Source organism: Thermobia domestica, chromosome 8 (genome assembly GCF_964235325.1).
Source record: "Thermobia domestica chromosome 8, izTheDome1.hap1.1, whole genome shotgun sequence".
In the NCBI taxonomy this organism is placed as follows: Eukaryota; Metazoa; Arthropoda; class Insecta; order Zygentoma; family Lepismatidae; genus Thermobia; species Thermobia domestica.
Genome location: NC_137461.1, coordinates 89,481,182 through 89,501,407, shown reverse-complemented (window position 1 = coordinate 89,501,407; position 20,226 = coordinate 89,481,182). Strand labels below are relative to the sequence as shown.

Below are 20,226 nucleotides of genomic sequence, written 5' to 3'. Positions count from 1 at the left end.
CAGGCAGTACTATGCTCGTGTACAACAGTCACCCAATGTTAAAAGGAACTGAGTACAGCTAGTTCGATTTAGAAATTATCACAAGAATGTTTCATTATTAAATACAAGTACTAAATTCCGTTAAACATACATTAACAGTTTAAATATAGCAAAATATAACTATACAGGAAGAGATATGTGACTCGTCGTAGAGATATAATGCAATGTGGTCTGTCTTTAACATTACAAGTTCGTACCAAAAAAAAAATCTCACGGTTGAACGCTGAATTACAAGATAAATAAAAGGCATCAAGCAATGAAATATAACACAATATTAAACTGAACTCAAATTTGATTTTATAACAAAAACTACAATATACGATCAAAGTAAAATTCAAATCATCTTCCTCGATGCCGAAAGTCCAGAAATCTAAATCCTACATCCTCAAATCACCTTCCTTTCAGTCTTTTCAAGGAATCTTCTTCATGAGGTACGGACCATGAATCATTGTTGCTTTTATCCTGATCATATAACTTTTGTGTTATGTTGTGTCAATAGCATTATTATTATTATTATTATTTTAGTCTAACTGACTGGCTAACTACAGTTCGTTGTCACACTGCAGAACCATCCAATCTAGAAAACTGATTTTGGCACTATGTTGATAAATAAGTTTTAGTTTTTCAACTAGGTCGGAAAATAAAGTGTCAGAATTAACTCGAACTCCGTCTCTTTGTTACTCAAAATGGAATAAGAATACCATAATCGACTAAGGTCTCCTTAGCAATAAAACAGTTTACTTCATAATTTGACGATACTTTAATAGTGTTTTGATGTAAGGATTTAGGGTTTAGATTTCTGGGCTTTCGACATCTAAGGTCATTTAGCCCTTCACGTTTGAGGGATGACGTTCTTCGGCAAGCACACTATCCGGGGAAGGGGAAGGAAGAAAGCGGCCTGGGACCTATAAGTTAGGTACCATCCCGGCATTTGCCTAGTGACAATGAGGAAAACCTCATGCAGGGTGACTGTCCTGAAAAAGCGTTTTACACTTTCTCGACCGAGTGCCCCAAACGGGAATCGAACCCGGGACTGCTCGCACCAAAGGCGTGTTTTGACGTGAGTATAATTCTTAACATATCATAGTCCTCGACATATAAGCTGAGTATAAAACTATATGCAAGTCATATATCATTCTTTCGCTGTCTCCTCAAAGCACCTGAAAATTAATTCAGAACAGCTGTAAAAATTCTTACATATTTTAGTGCCAGAAGCATCATTGCTTTTCCTCCCATGCTATGTCCTATAACAGCAGCCTTTGGTATACTTAAATCGGCCATAAGAGCTCGAATATCTTCAGCCATGTGATGGTACGTGAATTCACTAGAATGAGGACTATCTCCATGGTTCCTTGCATCAACTGCTATCACCTACAATATTACAAACATATATAAAGCTATAAAAATAATGCTAGCAGTATCGTATAAGACTAAGTAAAATAAGTAATTTGTCTTGGTATGTAAAATTATTCTATGTACTCAGAAAAGAATACTCTATTCATTCAAGAAAGAAAAAGTGTAATACTTATTTACTTTAATTTAATATCCAATCGTACATAGAATAATTTTACATGCTACAATTTCTGCATTACAAAAGTAAATTATTTGTGTTTCTTCGATAATCAATTGTTTTTATACAGCGATGGACAGTCATTTGTTTCACCTTGTAGTACAGGTAGCTGGAACAAAACAGAATGGATAGCGTAAATCAACGTAACCGAAGTTGAATTGAAAATACATAGCTAAGTGTATACATGTACAAATATTTTATTTTGAATAATTACATCTATTGGAAACTTTAAATCCACAATATAGAGTAAACATCTTTAATAATATACCCACCATCACTTGTGTTTTGGACAATAAGTTAGGCGTAAACAAATTATAGTGTTTTTTCTTTCAACAAGGAAATTCCACAGAAAGTCGTTAAAAGTAACGGCTATATTTTTCATAATTTTTTGGGAATATTTCTTTTTTTTTTTTTTTTAATTAAATTAGAACAGTGACACTCACAATTGAAATTTCCACGGCATAAACAAAATTCCAAAAGCAAATTAGTGCGAGAAGTAACCAGTAATACTTTAACTCAATGTTTATCGGATGATCCTATTTCCTTTAAAATTTTCAGGGAAATAACCCTCGAAAATAATTATACAAGGAAAGAAATGCCACAAGGAAGTTTGAGAGAACCGTCATAATACAATAACACTAAAAGTTTTCACAGAAAATAGAGGTGACTTTACTATTTATCTAAGTAGATATATGCTGTTTGTAGATGCATAAATAAACGAGAAATGTACACAATTTTTGATAAACTGGGACCCACCGCACTTTTAGAGGGTCTTTACTGTTATTCCTAGGTGGGATAGCAGGAAATAAATGCGTGCAAGACAGGTGCTAGCAGAATTTTGGACAAAAACGTGAGGCTATAAACGATCAAAATAATGTTATACACTATTTACTAACTCTTTCTTAACAGTAAATAAAAATTATACGTCAAAACCCCCAAAAGACTCAAAATCTGCGAAAAGTTTCGAGGTACCACTCACCTGTTCTTCATTTAAGAAGGCACAAATACTCATAGTTCCAAATGTGTGCTATTTATGCTCTCAAAAAATACGTACACCACTATGACTTTCGGTTAAGTTATTTTATATTCTCATTTCGTCATTCTAATTCTAATGTTTCTTTAACTCGTGAATAAGACCGAAACAGGGTTGGGAAAAAACACGTTTTTTATTGAAAAAAACAAAACACCAGTTTTTTTTTGTTTAAACCCGGTTTTTTTGGTTTAAATAATTTACTCTATGTATTTATATTAGATATGGACAGAAATTAGTTTGTTTCGCCTTGGTGTTATTATGCAACAACAAGGTTATGCTGGAAGGGGTCACATAAGCTTAAAGTGGAATACAAACCGCTTCTCGGCTTCATTCAAGAAAAATTGTCCATTTCGACACGAAGCCGGGACTAATTGGTCACAAATGTGCTGAGTCTGCCGACTCGCTTACGAAGGACTCCTGATAAAAATACGTTGTACTGACCTTTACATAGGCCTAGTTCTTAATATAATTGTCAAGAGTTATTTCAGAAGGACAAAAAGATAAACAGTTACACAAGTAAAAACATTATTCAATTATATATAAATCGGGAAACTCCCGCCTTAGCCATTGGGAAAATCCTGTTATTACTTTAAGTGTATTTGTATATAAAATTTTAAGGTCAACGTATCATAATCACTATGCTAAAACTGAGGTATTAAATTACAAATTTGGTATGTAGATATAATTCAATAGAAGTAAAACAAAGTCAAATCCAAGCTGATGTTGGAAGCTGCGTAGGCAGTTGATAAATTTTGCCAATTTCTATCAATATATTTAAGCAACCTTGGCTTCTTTATAAAACAACAGGCATTCTCAGGCAAGTAGAAATATATAATTTGGTTTCGTTTCGTATGCTTAGGCTTAACATCCTTATGAAATACCAAGGTTATCACGGAGAAGATTTCCGCTTAAAGGGACACCTCGAATCGCTAATTGGTTTACACTTGAAAGATGGGTTGTGGTTCGACCGAGAATTGAACACGGGACCCCTTGATTAAAAGGTGAAAAGTACATAAACGTAATTTGGTATGTAGATATAATTCAATAGAAGTAAAACAAAGTCAAATCCAAGCTGATGTTGGAAGCTGCGTAGGCAGTTGATAAATTTTGCCAATTTCTATCAATATATTTAAGCAACCTTGGCTTCTTTATAAAACAACAGGCATTCTCAGGCAAGTAGAAATATATAATTTGGTTTCGTTTCGTATGCTTAGGCTTAACATCCTTATGAAATACCAAGGTTATCGCGGAGAAGATTTCCGCTTAAAGGGACACCTCGAATCGCTAATTGGTTTACACTTGAAAGATGGGTTGTGGTTCGACCGAGAATTGAACACGGGACCCCTTGATTAAAAGGTGAAAAGTACATAAACGTAATGCAGATGGTTTCATATGTGGAGACTCACCATGAAGTTCACATGATTTAAAGCATTTTTCGTTCTTTTTTTGTTTGGTTTAAACCAGCCAACCCTGGACCGAAATAAACAATTTTGTCCCAAAAACTCCCTGGACTATGGTTATTGGAAATGGCAACACTCAAGAACTCTTTTGAAATAAACTTCGAAGTGTAGAAACAATGTAAAATTACCCAAGAATCTTTGTTATGTGGTAGAAGATTCAACTGCACACACACAAACAGGGACATGACGGCTCAGCAGTAATAAGGTTAACACACCTTCCTGTTTCCCGGAGACAGTTCCCGGATTTACAAATCTCACCCGGACAAAATCAATATGCTCTTTAACTTGAAAAGCGTCCCTGGATTCATTGAAAAAATCTAATAATCTTATAGTAGAGTGCTGAATTATGGTGCGAGGGGTCTTTGGCTCGATCCAGGCCATATGAGTTCGTGCTGGACAAATCGTGTTCGTGGATTTTCTCAGATTTTTTAAAATGTAAGTTTAGCATCCCTTTCGGCTGTACAAGACGTGGACCTACAGCGTAACGTGGGATCCGAACCACATGAATTCCAACTGGAAATCAAACCCGGGTCTCCAGCGAAATGGAATTCCTCGGGATTAAGTTTCCACATACTCATTCCACCATCGGCCCACCAGGGTATAACTGTCGGCCGTAAAATTAAAATATTTAATTTCTTTCTTTTCGTTCTCAATCGCAGTTTTTCTTGGGGAGGCGGAGTTGACTACAGTAGAATGGAAAAGAAGTACATAAGAAGAAACGAAAACTGCAGAAAGAAAGCCTCACAGAAAATGGAAGTTCAATAGCGATGAAGGAGAGAGAGGAAAAAGAGAAAAGCTGTGCAAAAATATGATTATAACTGTATTTCACAAACTTCTTTCCTTATCACCGGTATACAATAGCGTATTTACGATTTTGTTTCGGGGGGAGGGTTGCTAACTCTATTCCTTGAAATGAGAAGATTCTGCAAGATATTTTATTTACTTTAAAAAAAGTAAATAAAATTTCGGGGGGCTTAACCCTAGGAACACCAAAGTACTTTTGGGTTACATGGAATACCAACGGAGGGGGGGGGGGGCTCTAAGGCCCACAAAATAAAGGTCATTATTTCTCACGGAAAATAATTTATCTTGTCTGATATGAACTTGGGATGTCTAAGACATCATATATTTTTATTCCCTATTATTACTACGTTTCTAAGTACAGTGTTGCCAACTATATGTGTGTAATTGCTTAAGTTACCATTTTTTATTTGTGTCAATAACTATGACCTATTTATTTCATCTGTTTGTGTAGAAACTATCAAACAGATCAATAGCAACTTAGTACAGTGTAATATGTGTACAAAGGCGGCTTCTAAAAGCATTTTGGCGGTGGTGCAGTAAAGTGGGGCAGAATGGGTAAGAGTGGGGTAAACTTCAGTATTCCAATGAATTCAGGATTAATCTTTTATAATTCCATTCCGGTTATCCTTCGAATGGCGAAATTATTTCAAATTTTGTTTTGAACATCACAACGTCAGGTTTTTGCACCTATGGAATGAACACGTAAAACAAGCTACGACTTGTCTGCCAGTTTTGTAAACTAACACCACTACAACATCATGCATATTACAAGGGATTCATTGCAAGAAATGTATCACTGCTTCCATTTGCATTATCAAATTAAATGTTCAAATCACTGTCTTCTGCATCAAAATCTGACAGGGTTATTTCCACCTTGCTATATTCGAGCTCACTACCTTCCATGTCAGATGAATTTAAAAGTTCTTTCAGTTATTTCTCAATTGAATTTTAGCGAAGAGCACGATTTGCCATTTTTCCAATGCTGCTGCAGATTCCCATATACAGTCACAGTCACAGAATAACGAACTGACAATTTCCTATGAAATATGCGTCTTCAGTCAGTGTTGCAGACTGCTGCTTGTAGACTCTGTGATTAAAAATACTTGGTAACACCAGAGGTGCAACAGCATATGTGTGTGTGATTATAATATAAAGTGACATATTTAGGTGTTAGCAGATTTCAAGGAATAAACTAATAGAAGATAAAATATTTAGGTGCCAAAAATAATCAGAAAAAATGTATATAATAATTTTCTATCATATGCAGTTGCCAACACTGCACCAGAATAATACCTCAGAGTGCCCCTGCATGTTATAACACCAAAATTGTTTCAAAGGAAAATAAAATGAATAGCCAAAACACTAGAATATAACAGCGTATGCGATGAATAGCCCCTTAGTCCTACCAGGGAAGGGGGTGCTCTGAGGTCCACAGCACTTTTTTTTTTTTTTTATAAATAGAAAAAACAAAACACTAAAAACTAAGAGAGTACGTTTTATGATGAATGGGATCAAGCTTGACAATATCAATTTTTTTTTCAGATTTTTTCTGCAATTAGAAATGGTACAAAATGTAACAAAAATAATTTGTTTGGTGTTCCTAGGGTTAAGCTCGGAAGCCCCCTTAAATACGCCACTGTCGGTATATATGTGTGTGTGTGTGTGTGTAAGAGGGGAAATGAGTTAGGAGGAGGAGGAGGAGTTAACTTGGTGAACAAAAGCTCAGAATAAGCTGTCGAAACTGAACAGGAAAACTCTTACAAACGAAATGAATGCAGTAAGTGTTTTACTTATCTTCTTAATAATTCGAATAAAAATGCGTTAATTTCTGTCTTTAAGTTTAATGTACAAAGTTTAAACCAATCGTAATTTCCCTCTCTTCCTAACGTCTGTCAACATATTTTACAATATTATCAGTTTGTTGAGTGATTCGCAGTACAAGATCGTAAAATAAGTGTTTGTTATTTGTTACCTTAGGCAGAAGTTTTTCATTACCATAAACTAGAAGGAGAATGAAATATCTTACGATAACAACTTCTAAACTCATCCCTTTTATTCTACAGCAGGGACAAGCAGAGAATTTCAACCATATGTTTTGTGTAGTAACACGTTCTAGGTTGCCGAGAACTTCCCCCTAGATATAAGATTAGCGTAATTGGGTTCAATTACCAGGCTCATGTGGTTCGGATTCTACGTTAGCAATAGACCCACGTCTCATACAGCCTCGGTGCTGACAGAGATGCTAAGCTCAAATCCACCCATACAAAATTAGATGTGCCGAGGAAGAGGTGGGGAGTGCCTCGAAACCGTATGTAGATTTTGTGTCTTGTGAATGTTTTAAGGTATAAGATCTCTTGTGGTTTATTGTTAGTAGATATGTATTTCATCGTATCAGTTAAAAAAACATAAAACCTACTTTAAATAACGTTTACATGTTCTTTCCTGGAAATTTTTCAGTTTAACATCCCACGATTATGCCATTTAGGCTAAGGAAGAAGATGATTAAGGCAAGTGAATGATGCTGGAAGAATTGGTGGAATGATAAAGCGGGAAAGAAGAAGAGTACCCTGAGAAAACCCAAGGACACGATGTTGTCACCACATGCTCTCATTTTGGAAAAATACTTGATATCTACAATGGCGATTATTGTAAATCTGAAACAAAGTGTTACGCTAACTCAGAAAATCATTTGTAAATGAATAGACATAGCTAGCATCACTTTAAATTAAAAAAAAAATAAATAGCATTCATTGTAAAATTACCTCACCTTTCTACGAGTTTTACTGTGAATTCCTTTCGCTAGATAATTCCAATTGGCTTTCGAGCCAAAAAGACCATGCATTATAATTACTGGTTTTGCGTCAGATATCACAGAAGGATTTGTAGATTCGTATGATGAATAAGCTAATTTCAAAGGTTTCGCACTGGAAAAGAAATAAGAAGTTTTAAGAACAATTTGTAAATGGAAAAACTAAGTTGTAATGAAATGTTAATTAGAAAAGAAGATAAGAAGAAAGACAGGACACATTTAAGTGTAGTAATTACAGTACCACTGAATAAAGGAAAGCCATTTCTCCCAATAATTTCGATGGCATTATGGCAGCTGATATTATCAAACGTAAAATGACAAGGAAATTACGGATTTCATGTTTTACGCAATTGTAACAGCTCTGGATCAAGTTTACGCCTTCATGTTTATCATTCTCAATATCTTTCTTTTTACAGTTTATTTATGTAGTTTGATTTCTTCTTTCAATGGTTATTTATATATGTAAGTTACATTTGAAATTTTCCTTTTAATCTTCGTTTGAAATTATAACCTAACATCGCGAAGTCATGTTTAATTGAAAAAGCAAAAACAACAACGGAATGAAAAATCAAAGAATCATGTTACATCCATAAAGAGAAACCCAAACTTAATTTAGATAAGGGAGAAATAAATATGATTTGGAGTAATCTTTTCGCTACATACTTTCACCATCTGAAAAGCAAGAAAAGAAAAGAGTTAAAGCAGTGTACAGTGACAGAGAGTGCCTATTCCCACGTGTACAGTGACATAGAGTGCCTATTCCCACGTGTTTAATTTTTGACAAAAAAGTTTGTTCTTAACATTTCTGAAGCCTTTAACCATTTTTTTTTTTTTTTACCTTCCATATTCTTCTTTCTTTAAATGTGAATTCTTCATTCTTCTTTATCTTTTTTGAATTTTAAACAAGCTGACGAAGAAAGAAGGTTCTTTCGAAAGCGCTACTTGTTATACATAGAAGAAAACTCTTTTTTTTTTTTCGGTGAGTATTAGCCCTTTTGCTTGTTTCTTATTCCTTTTAATCCGTTTATGTGGTTGCATAATGTTTGAATTTAATTTGAATAAACCATTATGACTAACATCCAGGGAATGTACGTCAGTCCTATCACAAGTATCATTCATGGTTTCATGCATATACGTTCATAAAGTACTATTAAAATGTAAACAAACTGTTAGAAAACAAAATCTTTTTACTGTTTTGAAACACTTCATCGAAACAAATGAACTGTCGAAAATTGTCGAAGTGATTTTGTGTAGCAGCCCAACGTAAAAACGTTGCAACTACTTCAGACGAAAGAAATATTAATTTTGTGTTAATTTTAAGCGAAAAGATAATATGTATTTACACTCATGTCCAAAATTATTGTCGCATATCTATAACTGTCTTCTTGTAAGAATATAATTTGATAATTATTTTGCAGAGTACTTTTAATACTGATACTATGTGTATAATCGGGAAATGTATATTTGTGGTAAATTTCATAGGAAAAGAATTATAAATACAAAAATTAGAATGAGTAAAACAAAATGTTCCTAAATGGACAAGAAAGTTTTATTTTCTTTTTATTGTTCTTATTTACTGCTCTTTTGACATGAAATTTGCCACATACGTGTCTTTGCCGATTATACACATACTAACATTATAAGAAATGCCGATCGAATTCATTATCAAATTATATTCCTACAACAACATATTTATAGACATGCGACAATAATTTTGGACATGAGTGTACATGTCCCAACAGTCCCCGTTCTGCTTTTCTTCTTCTTGTGTTGTTTGTTTTGAATTTACTATCCCACGATTATGCATCGAGCCTAAGGTAAACGGTAATGATGAGAAGAATGATAATGGTGGAATGACGAAAGTGGGAGCAAACAGAACAACTCAGAGAGAGAACTCATGCACATGGTGTTTGTCCACTATAAAGCTCACTTAGCGGAAGATCTAATTAACCCTAACATTACTGTCACGACCTGCTTAATAACTTGTGCTTTACACGTGAAGTCTTAAGCACGCATCCGAGCAGCTTTATGTAATAACATACATTTGTTAGACAAATATCAACATGATTGATACGATGAATGAATGAATGTTTAACTAATGATAATGCGTTCGAAACAAATGCATATTTTCTGGAATGTTATATAAAAGTTGTACCGGTCGATCGTATATTATGTATCTTGATAAGTAAAGGTCTGCTCTGTGAACTGAATAAGTTCATGTACTAGTAATTTATGCATATGAATGAAATAATAATTAACTGAGCCTGTTGTACGAAATGGTAGATATATGAATCACCAACTTTGCATAAATGTAAACGAGTCTATCTGACGATATTCTTCCAGGAAGCAATTGCTCTTTAAATGAATTATCATGTGTCAGTTAATTTTCTGTGTATTGCCGATAGGTAATATTGTGACGCACATGTTCGTAGCATAATATTGGAAGCTGTAATTCTCGTTATATCAAGATGGAGGTCATATTTATGCTATGTGAATAAAGGAGATTGTAAATGGTAGCATATTAATTAATACGTAACGCATTTATAATCTATTATGAGATGTGGACTCTATCCTTTTGCTCGAACAATAAATGCCTGCTCAAACATTTAACTGTTCTTCTGGTAACGTCCTATAAAATACCTCGAATTCTCTCGAGCCTTTATTTCCCATACTATTCAACTACGTTTGACGTCAATAAAGTTTAGATTTGAGAAAATGCAGAGCTAATACTACGAAAGTTATTTAATAGAACCAAAATTATACGAAACAATTTCTACCAACCAATCGAAGATAGCAATGGATGCAAGGAGGTTTCACAACTTGTACAGGCAGCGACAAAAGTTCTTTCCGTTTGATGATATTAGTTTCGTAAATAACTTCAGAATGGAAGGACAATTTGGATACAGTTTTCAGTAAATTAAAAAGAATGTAGTTTTCCGTACATTCTAGCCATACCACCGTCATTTCCAAAACAAATTTTACCAAACGGAAAGAAATTTTGTCGCTGACTGTACACACAATGAAATAAAATCTTTTTTTACATTTAAGTTGCGTTGATTCTTTAATTGATCCAGATATTTTGTCCAATTAATTTCCTGCGAATATCTTTACAGGTTCAACTTAATTGTACAGGTAAGAACGTCTTCTGTATCTCAATATTGCTTTAAAAGACAAAAATTGAAAACGGTAATTGTTGGTACTGAGGTTTGGTACTGGCTAGAAGGTATAGCAATGCCTTTTGAACATTACGTATAAGTGAATTAGGGCAAAATTACTATATCTTTGAAAAATTTCCCTGCTTGTTACGATTAGCGACTAGTTTTCTCCTTTTACAATGGCAAAGACGTGAGGCGAAGTAGGAGTTCGTTTTGATTGCCTATCTGCTTATCTGAAATCAGTTTTCTTTTTTTCTTTCTTACATTTCTGATGTTTGTTTTAATTATTCGAAACCTTTCAACATGCATGAATGTTTTATTCAGCTGAGCGTAGAACAGCTTCTTATTTTCGGAACTGATTTTACAATAGACAGCTGAATACACCTAATAATTTGAACAGATAATTCTTGGACAAGTAGTTCACCCTAACCCAACAAGAAACTTTCTTCCACATCTTTAAACCCGACTGAGTTTTGAAACAAACAACATATATATATGAAAGAAAGAAAGAAAAACAAACTTTAAGAAATCAAAAATGGTCTCTGAGTGCCAATCACGTTACGGAAATGAGATTAATTCACCGATTGGGATTTAACGTTCCTTTACAGCGCCAAGGCTAAATGAGATATAATCTAATGCCTAATTGGTTGGTTGATTTGTTGTTTAACCTCCGTTTCAACGTTAGAGCTAATGAGACGTGTACCTATAGGGACCAATTTCTCAAAGCAACAAGTCTTGTTATATGTCATAAAGTAGAAATTCTAGAATAACAGTAAAAGTTTATTTCTAAATACTAATGCCGATATCTCTCAATTTGTTATGATTTCATGATATATACATTTAATTTGAAAAAAAAAAAAAAAAACTTTATAAATTTTACTGCAAGAGTTTAATATGTAACGAGGTATAAGCATCGGGAAAGACACTAGAGTGTGTTGAAAAATATATGTTAAATTACATTTAACTGAATGAAAAGGCGAGAGATTCTTTTCATTTTTCAATATCAACCCTACATATCCTTTTTAAGGAAATGTTGAGGACGCGGTACTTCAGTGCTAAAGTGCTTATCTCTGGTGCGTGGGGTCCCTGGGTTGATTCTATCCCGCGCCAAGTGATTTTGTGGTGGACAAACACTATGTGCTTGGGTTTTCTCGGGGTTCTTCCGTTTCTTCCCTTTTTCATTCTACCAGTATCACCCATCAAATTATCACCATTCTTAGCCTCAGTGCATAATCGTGGAACACTAAACTCAATAAAATAAAACCAAAGAAATAAAGTAAATGATAAATAAAAAATTTAATAAGTTATAATAACTAATAATAAATATATGATTTTATGTCAGTGTATTTTATAATTGTTATTTTGTTGTTGGTTATTCATATAAGTTTAACTTGGCACAGTCCATATCAGTTCAGGCAGACTGATTACATTGATAACCTCAGATGTTTACTGAATTTAACAGACGTTAAAATTCAGAACAGTTTTTTTTTTTTTTTTTTTTTAAAGTCCAAAACAAACCCCGGCACACGCCGCCAAATATGGCGCTTCGGGCGTTGTTTCTCACGTGCGATTTTCGTCGAAATACTAAAATGCTCTATCTATGGAACGGCTGAAGATATTTCGTTGCTTTTGTTTTATTTAAAAGATAATAATAATAATTTACTGATTCAAAGTATAACCTCCCTTCGGAAATGTGTGTCCAAGTTTTAGTACTGTAGGTTTATTTTTTATTATTTTTTTCTTCGAAATTATATTTCAAAAATGCCAATCCCAAAAAATTTGATTTTGTAATTGTTGATCAGTATCACACAATACTCATCCCTTGGAACAGGAGGACTTTCACTTTTGAGTTAACAGGTTTTATAAACAATGTTCATGTCTTAACTTCCGTGGCTAATATCTTGATTCCAGTCTTTATTTTATTTTATTCTTTTGTTTACTTTTATTTACTTAATTTTTTGGTAATTAAATGGTTTTATAAAAAAAAATACATTTTCGGACCAGTGAGTTCAATGTGATGAATTTGAAAGTGGTGAAATATTTTTATTCTTCTGGCTTTTCTTTACAGAGAACCTTCTAAATCATGAAAAGTCTTCTGTAACAACGCAGAACCATACAGATTATCGAGAATGTAACAGAATCGTCTAGAACATTCTGTAACAATCAAGATAATTGTGTGTGTTTGGACTAGTATATAAAAGGGAGGACACATGAATTCACAGTTCAGTTATCAACAGGAAAACCAAGAAAGCAGTTTATCACATATGTGATCCAACAGTACATACAAGTTTCTATCAGGATCCTGTTGATCGATTGAGTTGTGAAGTTATTTTGTGGAAAGAACTGGTTTTGAAATGTCTTTTGAATGGGGCCAGAGGAGAGTAAAGTGTGCTGACTACTTGCATACCCGTAAAAGAGTGATATATAAGAGTAAAAAGAAAGAACAAAAATGGGAATAAGAGTCCACATTTTAAGTTTCTTTCCAAGGCAAGATGCTTTCAATGGCGACTTTCTGTGTTCTAAATGCTTTGACAATATCAACAGTGACACTAACTGAACAAGAAGAAATCTACCGTGGTATGGATGTGTTGGTATCTACAGAAGAAGAATTACAATTCCTGAGTCAGTCAGCTTTGGACGTTGGTGATAGTCCTGTTAAGAGACCATGGTCAGCGAAGTCAAGCAGTAGGCATCAATAAAACACAGCTAAATTATTGCAGCTATGGATGAGTGCACCAAATCTAAACTGACTAAACTCTTCAAAGTACGAATTCAATCTTCAGAAGAAAATGAACCAGAGAAGCTTGTGCAAACAGATCTAATTGATCTGGACTACGCCAGTTACATTGTGTATGAAATATACTTGATATGCAGAGAACTATTCTTTAATTTCTTACGTGTTTGCTTCTTCCCTACTGCTAGTTTCAAATCGCGGAAACCTTTTAAACTGAACTTCTTATTGGCATCGAAAACAAATAAACAAACAAACAAACAAAAAAAATTCACTTCATTTATTGCACATAACAATAATTCAAGTATAAGATTTATATCTGATCTTACGAAATCTTGAAATTTTTCGGTTCCTTTCTTAGGTAACACTAAGGTAACGAAGGACAGGGAACTACTATTAAAATGGGCTGCGAACCATGACCAAGGTTTATTTTATGATTATATGATTATATTCCTAGCTTAAAGAAGACGGTTGTAATGATAATGAAAGAAAGTGAAAAGAACCGGAGAATCTCCGAGAAATCCCACGCACAAAGTATTTATCCACCATAAAGCCCAAGCGAGAAGTGGAATCGAACCACGAATATCACGTACCAAAGGTGAGCCATCTATCTATTAAAATGCTACACTAGCAATTAAAAGCGCCTGAGCTAAAACCTATAACTTTACCTTTCAAATCTTTCATTTACGGTTATGTGTGATTTCACGTTTAACAGAGACAAACGTTTTAAGTATTTGTACTTTAAATAGACTAAATTAGTTAATTATATCTTTTTCATAAAGTTTATCATGTAACATTATTGTTCAAAGCCTTTGTATTTTAATAAGCCTTCTCTAAAATCAATGCATGTGAGTTGTGCTTCCGAGTTCTTTTAAACTATGTTTATATGTTTGTGGCCTTCCTTTCGACAATGAGATCTCGGAAACACAGGCTCTAGAAAGATGACGTTTTCACTGATCGATTGGAAATTTTGCGTAGATTGTCCAGTTCTAATTGAATATTTAAAAAAAAAAAAAAAACATGGCCATTATTTCTTTATTACATTTTTTAAGGGTACGCTGGAAGCGTTGAAATAAAAAAAAAAATCACATCCTATGCGTTATACATTCCAACACCACAATGTTGTATATTGGGGTTGTATATGTCTCAGGCGTTTGTTCCATAGCCAAATAATAGTGAAAAAGGAAGGATAACCATTTCTCGAGTCTTAAGATAAATCTATTTTTTGAGTGTTTTGCCCAATGAACACCATATATCACTAACAATATAATTAATTGTGTGTTAGTGTCTGATGAAGACGACGTTACGTTGTCGAAACTGTTACACTGGAATTTAGTTTTTAATAAACAAGTGTATATATTCTGGTCAGAAGTGTTTATTATTTCTAAAATGATAGGTTTATATGTTTGGGGCCAATCCTTTCGACAGTGAGTTCTCGTGAACTATAGGCTCCAGAAAGATGCTGTTTTCACTGATCCATTGCAAATTTTGTGTAGATTGTTTAGTTCTAATTGCATCTTGAAAAAAAGGGGGCGTTATTTCTTTATTACATGTTTTAGGGGTACACTGGAAGTGTTGAATTTAAAAAAAAAACTAAAGCATCATTTCCTACGAGTTATATATTCCAACACTACACAATTGTATACGGGAGTAGTATACGCGTATACCTCAGGCGTTTGTTTTATGTTCAAATAATAATGAAAAACGAAGGATAACCATTTCTGCAGTCTAAGATGAATCTCTGTGGTGTTTTGCCTAATAAACACCATATATCACTAACATTATAATTAATTGTGTGTGTAATGTATTTGCTTATTACATACTGCATGCAAGAAGAAAGAAAACACTGATCACACTTGAATTAGAAACTCCAACCGGAAGTAGGCTCAAATCTTGCATGCAGAGATATTGAAACAATCTCCCCTTTATAGTATCCCTTGCCGATTGTTATCAAGACATCTTTCACTTGTATCTGTAAAGCGACATGTACAGATGTTGTGAGGAATGACAAGGAGATTCATGCTCATATGTGAATGATGCGCTGTGTAGGTTCACCTAGTTGTTTTCTAAGATTACACAAAACAGACGCGAAAAAGGAAGAAGAAAAAATGATGGAATAAATAGCAATGAGAAAAAGATGAAGAAACCCGAAAAGACCCACGGATACATCCTTGCTTTCCACTCTAAATCAAAACTGTACAATACGAGCTCTACTATTAGAGTTATTGTGTTTACAATCTGAAGATTCACTCCCTTATCTACACTTTATCCTTATTACTCTTCAGGATCAATGAGAAATATAGTCTTCTGCGAGAAAACTCACATACAGGGTATTCATTCATTGCAATCCCATCTGATACAACTAGTTTGAACTCACTCAAGTCATGTGGACACTTAAGATTCTGGGTACAAAGTAGATTATCTTTTATATATAGATTAGAAATGCAGACAGCAATATGTTTCTGGTTAGAGGAAGGTAATGGTTAACTCACCGGGACGGAAAGCAGCAGACTTGTGTTCAATCGCACATTATCTTTTTGAATCTAAGTGTAGTTCCTTCTATAGTAAAAATTAAATATTTGGAAAAAATCTATTGTCGCACGAATAATCAAAAATAATCACTGGGTTTATCCAAATACAAAGAACGCCAGATGTGAGACAGTTCACGTGATATAAGATGAAGAGCACAGTTATCAAAACTGATAATGTGTTGCTTATTTAGATTCGCGATCCGTACCTAAGAAAAGCCCATTTGCATATTTTCATTCTTTGTACTTCGCTATAGATTGTATTGATCTCCATGGAAGTACTGAAATTTCCCCTACCGATTTTTAAGTGTTATAATTGCTGATTTGAAAGGAAGCAATCACAAGTTGCATATTACATGGTGATGGTCACTTTGAGACATAAGGGTTAGTTTGTACGCGTCTATATTTACATACGCAAATTTTTATGACTTATATAAAGTGGTCATTTACAGTTTTATAGTCCCATATGTACGAGAACGTTTTCCTCCGTGTATTTTGGAATAACGAGGAACACATACAATGATTCTTTTTGTAAGTATCTCTGAATACTTTCAGAGCATCTATCCTACTAACACATCTCTCATATACATATTAATAAAATCGACTCCTAATGTTTTTAAACTGTTATTCTATATTTGTACGATGTGATTTGTTTAGTAACCTTTGAGAAGGTAAAGGCAATTATCAGAGCGTTAAAGAGCAGAGAAGTTGTTAAAATGAAATGTCGAGCAGATACAACTATTTAAGATTTAAGGGATAAATTCAGTTGATGGCCATCTTGATGACGTCATATCTCGGTTTCTCCACGCGGGAGTTTTTGAACTTTGAGTATGTGAGGATAAAATAATAAACATGTCCATCAATTTTCAGCTTGTTGCTACAAAATTCCGGGTTTGACCCATTTTTTTTATGTAAGTACACTGGTCTATATGTAAAACAATGCATGAATATCATATATCGCTAAAGATTTCCTTAAAAAGAAAATCTGGTAACAATCCCACAAACTCTTGGTCTAGGATCCCGAAGATACTCCTTGCAGCACAGGTGAACGCTCTACACTGAGCCACTGTAATTCTGAGAAGTTGTGTCATTTCAAGTCATTGCAAGTAGATTCAATACACGAGAGTTGTTCGAATATGTATACTAAGCACAGTAGTTTTAATAAATTAAAAAAAAAAAAAAAAAAACGCTTACACTATTTATTTAATTAGAGCTATGTTGTTGACATAAGTGAGTTCTTTAGACGTTAGTCTCTTCCTGAAGTAATTGTCAGATAATTTGTACTCTAGTAGTCAGAAAGAGCAGTTTACTTCACCACTAGTTAACAATATATTGTAGCCAACTCATTCAAAAACTTTGGATTGATGGAAACTGGATTTGCCTATGAGTAATACTTATATGATCTAAACCTGTTCCGAAACACTGGTACCTGGTGAGTCGGTGCTTAGAATTTCTTCGCTTACCAACTAGTTTATATTATGCTTTTATTTTCGTACTCTCCTGCTTTAGGGAATCATAGTTCAAATTTATGACATAGATTTCTTTCTTTATATAATATATATGGCTTCTGGTATTTATTCCGAAGTTGGTCACCCGCCTGGTTTTCGGTCGAAAGCGTAATAAAAGCTACGAAAATTTAAAAGTCATCAATTTCTACTGTAATTTACCTTGTCGAAGCTCAATACTCAATTCATATAGCAATGCCGAGCGAGCGATAGCAAATAAAGTCGGGTTAGTAATGTGACTTACCGTTACATTGAAAAGTATTAACTTTCTAAATGGTTATTTGCTTACTATACTTTCTGCAATTTATTGTTAGATTTTCCTGCTTATCGCCGCATTATTTCACAAGCTGTATTAATTAATTCGCAGCCAGGAGAACGTGTCTGTATACCTGCAGCCATGTTCACAATACAAATCCTCATTTCTTTCCCACAATTCAACCATGCGATACCCAAAACCTTACGCCAAGTAGTTCCTTCTGCTTGCCAAACAGTTCCATGTTTAGAAGCGCTTATTTAAATAAATAAATAAAAACCTTTCGCTCTTCTCAAATATTATCAAGCAAGTTAACCATTTCTTCCCGGGAAATTTTTAAAATTCTGCAAATGGATGACCAACTTCGGAACTTAACCCTTCTGTTTCTTTTTTTATGAAGGTATTCCCTTGTGCGTACTAGATTCACTTTAGATGGCCTCAACCATTATGGGTATATACAGCTATGGATATATACTATTAAAATGACAGTGCAAAAAACACGATCCAACCTGTTAGGTGGTCCGTGAAAGCAAGTGTATCTAATTGAGTCAGGCTAGACTCGCACGGGGATGCGTCCGTAAAGTACAGGCACGTTAGGGATGGTGAGTATGGGCGTGAAAGGATAATGGAAATACACTGTCTTCCTCATGTAATTAGTATTACGTGTCAGACAGCTTCATCGTTGCGGAACATGACTTAACGCAGTAAATGAACATAGGAACTCACCATGACTTCCTTATAGACTATTGCCTGGAGAAAAGCATTGACTTTGGATTACGCCTTTGAACATTACGGATGTTACAAGTAAAATCCTCATATAGTTTGATTACTTAGGTATTTGAAATAATATTAGATATTTCTTCTGTAAACTTTACAAATTTATAGTTCCCTAAAATAGAATAGTATCATTGTTTTTTCGGTGCAGTTTTACGGACCCAAATTGTAAAATGTATGAAAAAATTTAGGGAAATCCTCCCCCGGTAGTAGTTCGGAGCTCGCGTTAATAGTAGGCCCTGCCCTTCATAATCTACGGATCCATGGTATAAGTAATACTAGTAGTAGGAACGGGTTAGAAGCCCCGCAGGGGTTTGTTGGGTTCTGTTCTCGGTGCAGTTTTATACTATATGGATCAGTTCCGATTGTAAAATGTACGGGAAAAAATTGGGGATGTCTTTAATTTGCCTATTTTATGTCGAGAACAGAACCCAACGAACCCCTGTGGGGCTTCTAACCAGTTCCTACTCCTACTCCTAATCCTATTCCTATTTATACTATGGATCCGTATAGTAAAACTGCACGCTGTTCTCGATATAAAATAGGCAAATTAGAATTCCCCAAATTTTTCCACACATTTTACAATTTGTGGATCCGTATGGTAGAACTGCACCCACATAAGGACATCACACAAATTTTATCAGTATAGGTAAAATAAATAAATAAAATTAATTGTGTAAAGAAAAGACTGAAACCTATTCGATCTAGTGGTGCAAGTGTCAAGATCAATAAAATTAATCTTTTCTCAAGACCCATAAAATGACTTGTTGATTTTCTTTACGTCTTTGCGGTATTTGTAGCATGTTATCTCTGCTTTTATGCTGCAGCGTTATTTCAATATCGGCATTCAATTCAACCTATCATGAAACAATGCCTTACTTGCTTTCTAACCTACGAGTCGTGTAGCCTGTTCGAAGTAAACGCACAATAATATTTTCCGAATGGAAAGAGTATGAATGTCGTAAAACATTTGAGCTTATGGTTTTCATATGCCTTCCACTGTATATCATCCCACATCAAATAGTTCAACACTTCTTTTAAAACTTGTTCACATATGTATGCACGCACACTGGCAGTCATTTGTTATAGAGGAAATGCTCATTCAACGCTTCAACCAGTGTTGCCAATTTGGGGGAAAAGTCACTAAATCTAGGGGATTCACCATCCATGATAGCGACAAAAATTAATTTTTCCGATTAGCGACTTTTTTGGGGATTTTGGAATGACGATTTGGCGACTTGCTTAGAAATCTAGCGACTTTTGTGCTGCAAGCAATTTGTCCTAAAATAAGAACTATTAGCTCGAATCAGTTCAGACATATATGTCTTTTTCCTTTTGCTTATTTGAATCAGTGCAGGTGTTGATGAGTTGGGAAAGTACACATCTATCAGGGAAAATACACAACATTTATCTCTATATTCCCAATTTGATTGCTGTTATCTTTTACCTTTTACCGGGAACCAACTCTAGCTTTTAATGACCTTTAGTTTACACAGCTTCCGTTTAGAGGCACAAATAATACATTACCGATAGCAAACTGATTATCTGTAGAACCGTGAATAGAA

At 34.3% G+C, this 20,226-nt stretch overlaps 1 protein-coding gene across 2 annotated transcripts; it reads right to left on the bottom strand.

Moving 5' to 3' along the window:
• Positions 1–1,198: 1,198 nt before the first annotated feature.
• On the bottom strand, positions 1,199–19,772 carry LOC145693053 (sn-1-specific diacylglycerol lipase ABHD11-like). Of its 2 annotated transcripts, none has more exons than XM_081768723.1 (3): positions 19,541–19,772; positions 7,674–7,830; positions 1,199–1,410 (listed from the first exon to the last, which is right to left on the bottom strand). In XM_081768723.1, exons 1-3 carry the CDS (start codon positions 19,669–19,671, stop codon positions 1,207–1,209), a joined length of 492 nt encoding a protein of 163 aa, XP_081624849.1. In that variant the 5' UTR covers positions 19,672–19,772; the 3' UTR covers positions 1,199–1,206. The 2 variants fall into 2 exon arrangements, with proteins under 2 accessions (XP_081624849.1, XP_081624850.1); XM_081768724.1 differs by having other exon boundaries at positions 19,553–19,772.
• Positions 19,773–20,226: the final 454 nt, after the last annotated feature.

Bases quoted from the DNA above. Each gene is read 5' to 3' on its own strand.
- LOC145693053 (XM_081768723.1), bottom strand. From the start codon at position 19,671: ATGATATACAGTGGAAGGCATATGAAAACCATAAGCTCAAATGTTTTA. The intron at 7,831-19,540 runs GTAAGGCATTGT...TTTCTTTTCCAG, and splicing joins ACTCGTAGGTTAGAAAGCAA to TGCGAAACCTTTGAAATTAG. The intron at 1,411-7,673 runs GTGAGGTAATTT...GTAATATTGTAG, and splicing joins ACAGTAAAACTCGTAGAAAG to GTGATAGCAGTTGATGCAAG.